A 14,873-nucleotide genomic window follows, 5' to 3' on the forward strand; every position below is an offset into this window, starting at 1 on the left:
CAATCAGAGCGTGCTATAGAAACAAGGCAGACCGCCGTTCTGTCACAGAGGAAGAGAGGGATCAGCTAAGCTGTAACACAGATCTCTCTTTTCCTCCAGTGCACCCACTCCCCCCACAGTTAGAAAGCACTCCCTAGGAGCAAAGTTAACCCCTTGATCGCCCCTTGAGAGGGGGGGGGATAAGAGAGACAACAGAGATATGAGAGAGAGAGATGGGGGAGAGAGACGAGAGAGATGGGGGGAGAGAGAGGGAAGGAGAAAGAGGAGAGAGAGAGGGGGGAGAGAGACGATGGGGGAGAGAGGGGGGAGAGAGACGATGGGGGAGAGACGAGAGAGAGGGGGGAAAGACGAGGGGGGAGAGATGAGAGAGAGAAGGGGGAGAGAGATCAGGGGGGGAGACGAGAGAGGGGGAGAGAGAGATCAGAGAGGGGGAGAGACGAGAGAGAGATCAGGGGGGGAGACGAGAGAGAGAGGGGGGAGAGAGATCAGAGCGGGGGGGGAGAGAGAGAGAGGGGGAGAGAGATCAGGGGGGGGGGACTAAAGAGAGAGGGGGGAGAGATCAGAGGGGGGGGAGAGAGAGAGGGGGAGAAAGAGGAGAGAAAGAGAGACAACAGAGATATGAGAGAGAGAGAGGGGGGGGAGAGAGGGGGGAGAGAGACAAGAGAGAGGGGTGGAGAAAGAGGAGAGAGAGGGGTGGAGAGAGACGAGGGGGGGATAGAGAGATGGGGGAAAGAGACAAGAGGGGGAGAGAGATCAGAGAGGGGGGGGAGATGAAAGAGAGGGGTAGAGAAAGAGGATAGAGAGATGGGGGAGAGACGAGGGGGGAGAGACGAGAGAGAGAGAAGGGGGAGAGAGAGAGAGAGAGAGGGGAGAGACGAGAGAGAGAGGGGGGAGAGACAAGAGAGAGAGAGAGGGGGAGAGAGAGATCGGGGGGGGGAGACGAGAGAGAGAGAGGAGGGGAGAGAGATCGGGGGGGGGAGAGAGATCAGGGGGGAGACTAAAGAGAGAGGGGGGGAGAGATCAGAGGGGGGGAGAGAGAGGGGGGGAGAGAAAGAGAGACAACAGAGATATGAGAGAGAGGGGGGAGAGAGACGAGAGAGAGGGGGGAGAGAGACGAGAGAGAGGGGTGGAGAAAGAGGAGAGAGAGAGGGGGGGAGAGATACGAGAGAGAGGGGGGAGAGAGACGAGAGAGAGGGGTGGAAAAAGAGGAGAGAGGGGGGAGAGAGATGAGGGGGGGGTAGAGAGATGGGGGAAAGAGATGAGAGGGGGGAGAGAGATCAGAGAGGGGGGGGAGATGAGAGAGAGGGGTGGAGAAAGAGGATAGAGAGATGGGGGAGAGAGACGAGGAGGGAGAGACGAGAGAGAGAAGGGGGAGAGAGAGAGAGGGGAGAGACGAGAGAGAGAGAGGGGGGGAGAGACGAGAGAGAGAGAGGGGGAGAGAGAGATCGGGGGGGGGGGGGGGAGACGAGAGAGAGAGAGGAGGGGAGAGAGATCAGGGGGGGGGGAGACGAGAGAGAGAGGAGAGAGATCAGGGAGGGGAGAGACGAGAGAGAGGGGGAGAGTGATCGGGGGGGGGAGAGAGAGAGAGAGAGAGAGAGGGGAAGAGAGATCAGAGGGGGGGAGAGACGAGAGAGAGAGGGGGAGGGAGACGAGAGAGAGAGAGGGAGGGAGACGAGAGAGAGAGAGAGGGAGGGAGAGGCCATCTTTATGTAGAGCAACAATTCTTTTTTTTCAGATCCTCAGAGAGTTCTTTGCCATGAGGTGCCATATTGAACTTCCAGTGACCAGTATGAGAGAGTGAGAGCGATAACACCAAGTATAACACACCTGCTCCCCATTCACACCTGAGACCTTGTAACACTAACGAGTCACATGACACCGGGGGAGGGAAAATGGCTAATTGGGCCCAATTTGGACATTGTCACTTAGGGGTGTACTGACTTTTGTTGCCAGCGGTTTAGACATTAATGGCTGTGTGCTGAGTTATTTTGAGGGGACAGTAAATTTACACTGTTATACAAGCTGTACACTCACTACTTTACATTGTAGCAAAGTCTCATTTCTTCAGTGTTGTCACATGAGAAGATGGAATAAAATATTTACAAAAAATGTGAGGGGTGTACTTACTTTTGTGAGATACTGTGTGTGTATATATATATATATATATATATATATATATATATATATATATGTATGTATGTATGTATGTATGTGTGTGTGTGTATGTATATATATATATATATGTTAGGATGTGGATGAGGGGGAGAGGAATGGGGCAGATTCAAGTTTATTGATAAACAGATCATCCAGGTAGATAAATAATGAGAATGTTCTGATCAGTTTTTATGTTTATTTATATTACAATTTACAAAATATTTACAGTTTAAATACAGTGAGATTTTTAAAGAAACAGCATCCGGGGGCGGAGTACAATCAGCAGGCATCCGGGGGGCGGAGTCCAATCAGCAGGCATCCGTGGGGCGGAGTCCAATCAGCAGGCATCCGGGGGCGGAGTCCAATCAGCAGGCATCCGGGGGGCGGAGTCCAATCAGCAGGCATCCGGGGGCGGAGTCCAATCAGCAGGCATCCGGGGGGGCGGAGTGCAATCAGCAGGCATCCGGGGGCGGAGTCCAATCAGCAGGTAAGTACAGGTTTGTCTTCACAAGCATTTTGCAGACACTTTGCCCTCCCGGTGTGCACAGCTGCCTAGGCAGGGGACGGGGTCACTTTAAATGTAAAAACAAAATCCCGGATTGAGTCACTGAGCTGAAACAAGAGTTCCGACTTCACTGGCTACATGCTTGTACCAGGCCCACACCTCAACAGGTAGTGAAAGAAGACTGAAAATGTTCATTATAGTCAACGAATGCTATTATTAGATTATTATTTCCCAATGTCAGAGTTTGGGGGGGGGGGGGGGGTCGGAGCGTTCATAACAAAGGGCTATGATCTCAAATGAGTTTGGATACATTGTTGCATGACAGAGTATTTGTCAGCCACATGCACAGATGTAAATTGAGGGTAAAAATCTTATGGAACTCTTCACATCAGTTGCATTTTTTTTAAAGTCCCGCTTGCTGCATTTTTGGAATCGAATGATTGGAAAATGCGTCAGAAACGCAGCGCTTTTCCTGTGTTTTGAGTCACATGTCCGTGTTTCACCAGTCAGGAAACCAGAAAACTGACTGGAAATGCGTATTTGATGCGTTTCTTCAACGTGAAAGCAGCCTGTATGGGTCGTAATGCATTTCTGCATTCCGGCAAACGCAGTAAAAAATGCTCAGATGTGAAGGGAGCTGAAATAGAGATACAAAACAACAAATACAAAATATAAAAAAAAGATGAATAAAAAAATCAGCATAATAAGAATAATCAGTAATGAAGTTAGCACTGATTTTGGCCTCTCTCGCATGGCCATCCAGGGGGGGGGGGGGGGGGGGAATTTAATAACAGATGGTTGAATTACAGTTTTACCATCACCTGATCACCTACCTAACATCCACAATACAGCCGGAGGGGGGGCTGTTCACATGCAGTGGCTGCAATGCCATTCAAATCAATGAGGCTGCACCGTAACCTGGAGCTGAATGATTGGCCTGTGCTTGCGGCACATTAGCCCCTCTGTAAAAATTGCAGCTTGGCATTCAGGAGGTGGCGGTATCACCGGGATCACCCCCCCACCCCCCTGAACACTCAACAGCGACTGCTTAGTCACACCCTGATAAGCGCTCCACCGTTTGTAAGCAGGCGCGGTTAGCTAAATTGCCACTAGGTGTCTCTGTACCAGAATAGTGTCTGGTTGTAGTAAATGAGGTCTTTCAGGTGGGGAGCGGAACACACTCTCTTGGGGGATGGGAGCCAACACTCCCCCCACCTATGAGGATATGACCAGCTAGCACATGTAAGCCCCAGACAGGGCAGGAGGCCGGGTGAAGTGGAGTGTTAGCAGGGCTGGAGCGGGGGTAGGGACTTTGGTGCCAAATTCAGCCAACGATGAAGACCCGCCTTACATGTGGATCGCTTTTCAGTGAATAGGTATGAACCTAGCCTAAGGGCAGCACTACGGCTTATGGAGGGGAGATGTGGGCCCCAGTGGTGCCACCGAGGTCTCTGAGAGGTAGAAGAAGCCGGCAGGGGATTCCTCCTATTAGGATATCAGTTCTGGGCAGAGATCGCCCTCTTGGGACCTTTCTTCTTCTGGGACTCCTTGTTGGCCGCCTTCTTCTGTCTCCTCAGATATTCCTCCGGATTGGACAATACCTGGAGCTCTTCATAGGGCTTCTTGGCCAGACGTTCGATCTGGATCTTCTCCAGAATGTATTCCTGGAAATATGGAGGAGGAGAGACTGAATGTTACAATGTATCGGATGTGAGATCCAAAGAAACCCACAAGAGGAAGTTCTGGAAAGAGCTACATGCCGAGATACAGAAAGTGTTTTACCCGCCAACAGAGGCGTACCCAGGATATGCGTCACCCGGGGTCAGGAGTGTGTAACTCAGAAAGCGCAGGGGTCAGGAGTGTGTAAGGCAGGGAATACAGGGGTCAGGAGTGTGTAATGCAGAGAGTGCAGAGTTTAGGATTTTGAAACGCAGGAAGTGCAGGGGTCAGGAGTGAGTATCACAGAGGGTGCAGAGTTCAGGAGTATGTAATGCAGGGAGTGCATGGGTCAGAAGTGTGTAATGCAGGGGTCAGGAGTATGTAATACAGAGAGTTCCGGGGTCAGGAGTATGTAATACAGGGAGTTCCGGGGTCAGGAGTATGTAATACAGGGAGTCCAGGGGTCAGGAGTGTGTAATGCAGAAAGTGCAGGGGTAAGGAATGTGTAACGCAGAGGGTTCAGGAGTATGTGATGCAGGGAATACAGGGGTCAGGAGTGTGTAATGCAGAGAGTGCAGAGTTTAGGATTTTGTAACGTAGGAAGTGCAGGGGTCAGGAGTGAGTATCACAGAGGGTGCAGGGTTCAAGAGTGTGTAACACAGGGGTCAGGAGTATGTAACGCAGGGAGTACAGGGGTCAGGAGTGTGTGACGCAGGGTGTACAGGGGTCAGGAATGTGTAATACAAAGGGTGCAGGGGTCAGGAGTGTGTAACGCAGAGAGTACAGGGGTCAGGAGTGTGCAGTACAAAGAGTGCAGGGGTCAGGAGAAGTGTAACACAGAGAGTTTAGGGCTTGACGAATACAATATACAACCAAAAATGCCCCCCCAGTATAATTCCCACCAAGCCCACATGCCTGACATTTCATTTCATTCATCTGCCCATACTACATAGAGCTCTCTTCAGTGGTGAAAGCTATACTACAGCTTCTATGAATGGAGGAGGGTAGTGGAAAGGGTGGGCATAGTTGGCACTCTTGATGAGTGCATGCGACAGGTCCCTCGGCTCTAATAACTGCTGCACTGAAAGTTTACAGCTCTAGGGGCGGGAATCAAAGGATTTCGGATTTCAACTAAAACCTCAGCCAGCAGCACAAGGGACACTGCTCATTGACTGTAAGGAACGCCCCTTGTGCTGATTTTTTTTAACTTTTTGACTAAACTTCAGCTTGAAGACCTGAGCAGGCGGTCTGTATGGAGGTCTGTATGACGGTATGTATGAAGCCTGTATGGAGGTCTGTATGACGGTTTGTATGACGGTATGTATGAAGCCTGTATGGAGGTCTGTAGGACGGTATGTATGACGGTATGTATGAAGCCTGTATGGAGGTCTGTATGACGGTATGTATGACGGTATGTATGGAGGTCTGTATGACGGTATGTATGAAGCCTGTATGGAGGTCTGTATGAAGATCTTTATAATGGTAAATATGTAGGTTTGTATGGAAGTCTGTATAAAGGTTGGTATGGAGATCGGTATGAAGATTTGTATGGAGGTCAGTATGAAGATTTGTATGGAGGTCAGTATGAAGATTTGTATGGAGGTCTGCATGGAGGTTGTATGGAGGTCTGTATGGAGATTTGTATGGAGATCTGTATGGAGATTTGTATGAAGATTTGTATGGAGATTTGTATGGAGGTCTGTATGGAGGTTTGTATGGAGGTCTGTATGGAGGTCAGTATGAAGATTTGTATGGAGGTCAGTATTAGGATTTGTATGGAGGTCAGTATGGAGATTTGTATGGAGGTCAGTATGGAGATTTGTATGGAGGTCAGTATGAAGATTTGTATGGAGGTCTGTATGAAGATTTGTATGGAGGTCTGTATGAAGATTTGTATGGAGGTCTGTATGGAGGTCAGTATGAAGATTTGTATGGAGGTCAGTATTAGGATTTGTATGGAGGTCAGTATGGAGATTTGTATGGAGGTCAGTATGGAGATTTGTATGGAGGTCAGTATGAAGATTTGTATGGAGGTCTGTTGTGGAGGTCTGTATTAGGATTTGTATAGAGGTCATTATGAAGATTTGTATGGAGGTCTCTATGGAGGTCTGTATTAGGATTTGTATGGAGGTCTGTATTAGGATTTGTATGGAGGTCTGTATTAGGATTTGTATGGAGGTCAGGGTTTTATTTTCAGCCTTGACATTAAAACGAAAGTCCTAATAATAAGAAGCAGCAATGCTCAGTATAGGATTTGGCTCTCACTTTGACCATGTCCAGTTTCTCGTTGAGGTCGACTTCAGCCAGAGGTCCATAATGCTTCATCTGGCACTGCTCAGCCAGGTTAATCACAGCCAATAGCAGGCTCCCAATCTCCACGCTCTGCGGATTGAAGAGAATAGAAATGAATTCAATCACAAAACATCACTAACCCCGCCCCTCCTCCATCCATTACACTCCTAATGACACTTAAAGCTGAGCAAATGTTCTGGAAACAACCCCTCGTAACCTCAGTCTAATTTGTGTATTTCCAGCTCCATCTAGTGGCCATAATGCGGTATTTTCCTGGTTTCTGTATGTTAGGAAAATGCTGCATTATGGCCACCAGATGGAGCTGACGATTATAGGAAATGCACATATTAGACACATACAGGGATTATTGGTGGGGGCGGTGTAAATGCTGAGACATTCCAATGGCAAAGTTTTTATAAGTAGACCCCCAGGTTTCAGGTAAGAGTACACACGCCCCCCATATTTAGACAATATTTGCCTATCCCGGAGTTCTGCTTTAATCCCCCACAGATTTACCTGGTTCCTGAACTGGCTCTTCTCCAGGTTAAAGGTCAGTTCCAGCTGTTTGCTCTTCTCCTGTAGCCGGTCATAGTCCAACTGCAGCTGGGACAGCTCGCTGGTCATTGTCTGGGGACACAAACGGGGTTAAAGTGTATCTAAACCCAGAAACAAAACTGATTGCAGCTCGCCAGTCCTTAGCTGTGGCTGCATTCATTTTATTCTTCAGGGTTTTTCTGCTTTATTTTCACCCGATGATCCTGCCAGTAACACTTCCTGTGCTGGGGTGACAACACTCACTGCACTGTATCTATGGAAGAGGGACATTGGCAACCTAGGGCGGGACTACTGAACACCTCCCCAGGGGTGGAGTCAAAGCACAGGGGTGTGGCCTGGATGGGACCCACGCTAAGGCTGTCATACACCTCCTTACAGGGTTTTGCTGTGATGTTCGACTTTTAAAGACTTCCTTTCCCTACAACTGCAGAAACGCTCACTCCTCCCTAATCTCCTGGTCTGCATCAGGTGCCCACCTTGGAGTGAGTCTCTGCTCTACAAAAGTATGCCCGACAGAAAATGACCGCCCACTGATGATGTCACAGTGCTTACAAACTTCCTTCAGGTCACACAGATCCACTGCACAATCCCGCCTCTCATTCACCTGCCCGACGCATTTCACTCAAAAGGGGCTTATTCATGGAGACTAGGTTGGTCTCTTTTTTCACATACCATCATTAATAAAGATAATTATTTTATCATGTAGAGCAGTGTTCATTTAAAGGAAACCCACAAATCCTTTAATGCTATTAGATTGTAAGCTCCTTGGAACTGAGCCCTTCAAACCCTCTTGTATTGAATTATATTGTAACTGTACAGTCTCCCTTTATAATGTCAAGCACTCAGCAAACAGTGCTATATAAATCCTGTAATATAATAATATTAATCCTGCATAATAATAATTTTATTAATAACTATAATACTTAATATTATTCAGGGTGATTGTTATTATATAAATCCTGTATATTAATAATAGTAATAATAATAATATTCAGGGTGATTGTTATTATTATTATTATTAATAATAGTAATAATAATAATAATAATAATATTCAGGGTGATTGTTATTATATAAATCCTGTATATTAATAATAGTATTAATAATAATAATATTTAGGGTGATTGTTATTATTATATAAATTCTGTATATTAATAATAGTAATAATAATATTAATATTCAGGGTGATTGTTATTATTATTATTATTATTATTATTAATAATAGTAATAATAATAATAATATTCAGGGTGATTGTTATTATATAAATCCTGTATATTAAAAATAGTAATAATAAAAATATTCAGGGTGATTGTTATTATTATTATTATTAATAATAGTAATAATAATAATAATATTCAGGGTGATTGTTATTATATAAATCCTGTATATTAATAATAGTATTAATAATAATAATAATCAGGGTGATTGTTATTATTATATAAATTCTGTATATTAATAATAGTAATAATAATATTAATATTCAGGGTGATTGTTATTATTATATAAATCCTGTATATTAATAATAGTATTAATAATAATAATATTCAGGGTTTATATTATTATTATTTTTTTTTTTTATATTATTATTAAGACCTTGAATAATATAAGCCCAGTATTATAATAATAGCAACAATAATCCTAAATAATATTAATAATAATAACAATGAAGGTGAATAAAAACCCACCGAACTGCCATATAGTGGCAATAATCTAGATTAGAACCATGAATGTATATTAACAGCCAAATAAAACAAATGGAACTGTAGCTCAATTCAAAATATATATCTGTTTATGTACAGTATATTTTGAATATAAATAAAAGCAAAGTCACTATTATTTTTATTATTATTCAGAGTTATTATTATCATATAAATCCTGTATATTAATAACAGAATTAGTAATAATAATATTCCAGGTTTATATTATTACTAGACATTAAGCCCGTTAAATTAACGGGCGCTAGAACATATGGCTGACTGAGCGGCTCTCGCTTATCTCTTTTTTTTCAAACAACGCGAGAGTCACATGACATAGCCAGCTCTGCACATAGCGTCCCTGTTGCCCTAGCAACAGAGACACGCGCAGAGCTGACCGAGCGGCTCTTGCGTGCGAGCGCGTACCCGCCGCGTGCCTGCGCACACCCGCCGCGTGCCTGCGCACACCCGCCGCTTCAAGAGTTTTGGCCGGCCGCCCGACTGGGGTGTATGTAGGACATGGTACAGGGGAATGCGGGGCTGCGGACATGGTAGAGGGGAATGCGGGGCTGCGGGCATGGTAGAGGAGAATGCGGGGCTGCGGACATGGTAGAGGGGAATGCGGGGCTGCGGACATGGTAGAGGAGAATGCGGGGCTGCGCGCATGGTACAGGGGAATGCGGGGCTGCGGACATGGTAGAGGGGAATGCGGGGCTGCGGACATGGTACAGGGGAATGCGGGGCTGCGGGCATGGTACAGGGGAATTAATATAATATATATATAATATTTTCTTTAATTAATTTCTTATTTTTTACTTTTTATTATGATTATTATTTACTATACATAGGAGCTGCTTTTAATGAATTTGGCCGCTGTCCTGTCGGATATTGCCTCCCCGCCTCTTCTCAGTCAGCTGGTCTTCCCGCCGAAAAATGCATCTGAGGGACTATGCACGCGTAATAATGACGTCAACCCCAGCTGAGCTGAGCAGTCAGCTGGAGTGACGTCATTTACCGCGCATGCCCAGTCCGTCAGATGGATTTTTTAAAGGGAGGAATAATCAGACAGGAGCCGCGCGGTCTTCTCCATACCGGAGCCCCTGTCAGACGTGAGGTATTATCAGACAGGAGCCACGCGGTCTTCTCCATACCGGAGCCCCTGTCAGATGAAATGTTCAACGTGAGGTATTATCCGACAGGAGCCGCGATCTTCTCGATACAGGACACCCTGTCAGATGGACACAGAAGCCGCGGTCTTCTCCGTACCAGAGCAGCGGTCTTCTCCGCCACCTACGTAGGTTTCCTTCCACAGCCAATACAGTACTGAGGCGGATGTTGAAAGGTGGGCGGGGACCCGCTCATATGCACGCCCACCCAGCGCCGGCCGGTGTTCTCTGTGTCCCTGTTCGTGCGGCACATGCGCAGTAGCGCAGTTTTCACGGACACAGGGACGGACGCAGGGACACTTGGCTTTTATTAATATAGATTACTATTATTATTTAAATCCTGAATAATAATAATCAGACTATAAACCCCAGTATTGTAAAAAAAATTATAATCCTGAATATATTAATAATACTATAATAATAATAAAAAGCAATTAAAGCGGAGTTCCGGGCATGAAAACGTTTTTTAACTAAATATACCCCCGGGACAGTCAGGGCTAGTACATTCCACAATGGCTAGCCTCTGATCTGTCCCGGTTCGCACTTACCTGCAAGAAGAAATACTCACTTATAAAATTTCTTCTCCAGCGTTGCCATCTCTGTTGTGGGCAGCTGAAGCCGTCGCGATCCTCTTCTGCATCCTCTTCCGCGTCTTCTTTTCCCAGAATGCGCCTGCACCGGCCCTTCTCATCACTTCCGGTGCGGCGCCGCATTCCTCCACAGCTTCAGGGCATGCCCAGAAGCTGTTTAGCAGTGAATGCGGCGTCGCCCCGGAAGTGACGAGCGGGGCCGGTGCCGTCGCATTGATTCCTGGGAGCGATGACGTTCAGCTCCCAGGAATCATCGCAAGCCAGGAAGTGACGGCGGAGCCGCGGCACAGAGGGAGGAAGTGCAGAATAGGTGAGTATATTCGATCTACAATTACAAGGTGAGTAAAAAAAAAAATATACCTAACTATCCAATTCCTTTTCAGGTGAAGAAGATCCAGCGGATGGGCACAAAATCGATTAGGTCGATTTTGTGCCCGAACCTCCGCTTTAAGGTGAATAAAAACCTACCACACCGCCATATAGTGACAATAATCTAGAACACCATGAATGTATATTAACCACTTAAGTCCCGGAGGATTTGGCTGCTAAACGACCAGGGGGTATTTTGCGATTCGGCACTGCGTGACTTTAACGGACAATTGCGCGGTCGTGCGACGCTTTACCTAAACGAATTTGACGTCCTTTTTTTCCCACAAACAGAGCTTTCTTTTGGTGGTATTTGATCACCTGTGCGCTATAAACAAAAAAAGAGTGTAAATTTTGCAAAAATAACAATATTTTTTTATATGAAATTCCCCCCAAAAAAATGTAAAAATCAAAATTTTTTAACATTTTCGGCCAATTTGTTTTATGCTACCTATGTTTGGTAAAAAAAACATTGCAAAAAGCGTATTTTTATTGCTTTGCGCAAAAGTTATCGCGTTTACTAACAAAGGGACAGATTTTTGTCATTTTTCTTGTTTTTTTTTTTAACGCGTAATGGCGGCGATCTGCGATTTTTTTTTGCAGTACTGCGACATTGTGGCGGACAGATCGGACCCCTGACTGACATTTTTGACACTTTTGGGGTTACCAGTGACATTTCTACAGTAATCAGTACTATACATATGCACTGTTACTGTAAAAATACACTGGTAGTGAAGGGGTTAACTTTATTTGAGAGGGAGGGGCTGTGTGTGTCCCTAGGGGCGTGATTCTTACTGTGATTGGCTGTGGCTTGAGGTGTAAGGACACTGATCAACGGTTCTACATAGTAGAACCGTGTGATCAGTGTTTTTACACCGAGGAGAATGACAGGTGGATTGTTTACACAAGCTGCCTGACTTTCTCCCTCTCCCCCGACGATCGCCGAGTGACCGGCGGACATCGGGTCCGCCGGTCACACGCGCGGGGGGGGGGGTCCGTGACCGCGCGGGAGCGCGCATCCGCGGGCGCGCGGGAGCTCCCCAGACCCTCCCAGGCTAGCGACGTTAATTAACGTCACTCTGCCTGGCCGGGGCTGACCGCCGCAGTAAATTTACTTGCGGCGGTCGGCAAGCGGTTAACACTCGCTTATATAAAACAAGTGGAACTGTTGCTCAATCTAAAGTATATATATATATATATAGATAGGGTTACCTAACCTTAACTGCTCAAAAAAATTAAAGGAACACTTTGAAAACACATCAAATCTCAATGGGGATAAATATCATGCTGGATATCTATACTGGTATAGACTGGGTAATGCATTAGGATCTATACTGGTATGGACTCGGTAATGTGTTAGGATCTATACTGGTATGGACTGGGTAATGTGTTAGGATCTATACTGGTATGGACTGGGTAATGTGTTTGGATCTATACTGGAATGGACTGGGTAATGTGTTAGGATCTATACTGGTATGGACTGGGTAATGTGTTAGGATCTATACTGGTATGGACTGGGTAATGCATTAGGATCTATACTGGTATGGACTGGGTAATGTGTTAGGATCTATACTGGAATGGACTCGGTAGTGTGTTAGGATCTATACTGGTATGGACTGGGTAATGTGTTAGGATCTATACTGGTATGGACTGGGTAATGTGTTAGGATCTATACTGGTATGCACTGGGTAATGTGTTAGGAAGGAAAGGATGTCACATTGTTTGATGGAAATGAAAATTATCACCCTACAGAGGGGTGAATTCAAAGACACCCTGAAAATCAAAGTGAAAAAATAATGCAGCAGGCGAGTCCATTTTGCTGAAATGTCATTGCAGGACCTCAGAATGGTCCTCAGTAGTTTGTATGGTCCCCATGTTCTTGTATGCATGTCTGACCACATCGGGGGATGCTCCTAATGAGACGACAGATGGCGTCCTGGGGTATTTCCTCCCAGTTCTGGACCAGAACATCACTGAGCTCTTGAAGAGACTGAGGTGTAACCTGGCGGCCTCGGATGGTCAGAAACATAATGTCCCAGAGGGGTTCTATTGGATTTAGGTCAGGTGAGTGTGGGGGCCATTCAATGGTATCAATTCCTTCATCCTCCAGGAACTGGCTGCATACTCTCACCACATGAGGCCGGGCATTGTTGTGCACCAGGAGGAACCCAGGACCCACTGCACCAGTGTAGGGTCTGACAATGGGTCCAAGGATTTTCCCCCGATAACTAATGGCAGTCAGAGTTCTATTGTCTGGCCTGTAGAGGTCTGTGCGTCCTTCCATGGATTTGTCTCCCCAACCATCACTGACCACCACCCAACCGGTCATACTGAACGATGTTACAGGCAGCATAATGTTCTCCACGGCTTCTCCAGACCCTTTCCCGTCTGTCACATGTGCTCAGGGTGAACCTCCTCTCATCTGTGAAAAGCACAGGGTGCCAGTGGTGGAGCTGCCAATTCTGGTGTTCAATGGCGAATGCCAATCCAGCTCCACAGTGCCAGGCAGTGAGCACAGCGCCCACTAGAGGACCTCAGGCCACCCTCATGAAGTCTGTTTCTGATTGGTCAGAGACATTCACACCAGTGGCTGCTGGAGGTCATTTTGTAGGGCTCTGGCAGTGGTCATCCTGGTCCTCCTTGCACAAAGGAGCAGATACCGGTCCTGCTGATGGGTTAAGGACCTTCTATGGCCCTGTCCAGCTCTCTGACCATCTCCTGTATTATATGTGCAGTCTCTGACCGTCTCCTGTATTATATGTGCAGTCTCTGACCATCTCCTGTATTATATCTGCAGTCTCTGACCGTCTCCTGTAGTATATGTGCAGTCTCTGACCGTCTCCTGTATTATATGTGCAGTCTCTGACCATCTCCTGTAGTATATGTGCAGTCTCTGACTGTCTCCTGTAGTATATGTGCAGTCTCTGACCGTCTCCTGTATTATATGTGCAGTCTCTTACCGTCTCCGGTATTATATGTGCAGTCTCTGACTGTCTCCTGTATTATATGTGCAGTCTCTGACCGTCTCCTGTATTATATGTGCAGTCTCTGACCATCTCCTGTATTATATGTGCAGTCTCTGACCATCTCCTGTAGTATATGTGCAGTCTCTGACCATCTCCTGTATTATATGTGCAGTCTCTGACCATCTCCTGTATTATATGTGCAGTCTCTGACCATCTCCTGTATTATATGTGCAGTCTCTGACCATCTCCTGTATTATATGTGCAGCCTCTGACCGTCTCCTGTATTATATGTGCAGTCTCTGACTGTCTCCTGTATTATATGTGCAGTCTCTGACCGTCTCCTGTATTATATGTGCAGCCTCTGACCGTCTCCTGTATTATATGTGCAGTCTCTGACTGTCTCCTGTATTATATGTGCAGTCTCTGACCGTCTCCTGTATTATATGTGCAGTCTCTGACCATCTCCTGTATTATATGTGCAGTCTCTGACCATCTCCTGTAGTATATGTGCAGTCTCTGACCGTCTCCTGTTTTATATGTGCAGTCTCTGACCATCTCCTGTAGTATATGTGCAGTCTCTGACCATCTCCTGTATTATATGTGCAGTCTCTGACCGTCTCCTGTAGTATATGTGCAGTCTCTGACCGTCTCCTGTTTTATATGTGCAGTCTCTGACCATCTCCTGTAGTATATGTGCAGTCTCTGACCATCTCCTGTATTATATGTGCAGTCTCTGACCGTCTCCTGTATTATATGTGCAGTCTCTGACCGTCTCCTATATTATATGTGCAGTCTCTGACCATCTCCTGTATTATATGTGCAGTCTCTGACCATCTCCTGTATTATATGTGCAGTCTCTGACCATCTCCTGTAGTATATGTGCAGTCTCTGACCATCTCCTGTATTATATGTGCAGTCTCTGACCAT

General features: G+C 46.1%; 1 protein-coding gene across 1 annotated transcript; it reads right to left on the minus strand.

Moving 5' to 3' along the window:
- Positions 1 to 4,155: 4,155 nt before the first annotated feature.
- LOC309569242 (uncharacterized protein) lies at positions 4,156 to 7,234 on the minus strand (the record flags this gene model as incomplete). Its single annotated transcript, XM_082274994.1, has 3 exons — positions 4,156 to 4,323; positions 6,584 to 6,700; positions 7,127 to 7,234. 3 exons carry the CDS (start codon positions 7,232 to 7,234, stop codon positions 4,156 to 4,158), a joined length of 393 nt encoding a protein of 130 aa, XP_082131120.1.
- Positions 7,235 to 14,873: the final 7,639 nt, after the last annotated feature.

This window comes from Pelophylax lessonae (assembly GCF_965119305.1).
Source record: "Pelophylax lessonae genome assembly, chromosome: 13".
NCBI classification, from domain to species: Eukaryota; Metazoa; Chordata; class Amphibia; order Anura; family Ranidae; genus Pelophylax; species Pelophylax lessonae.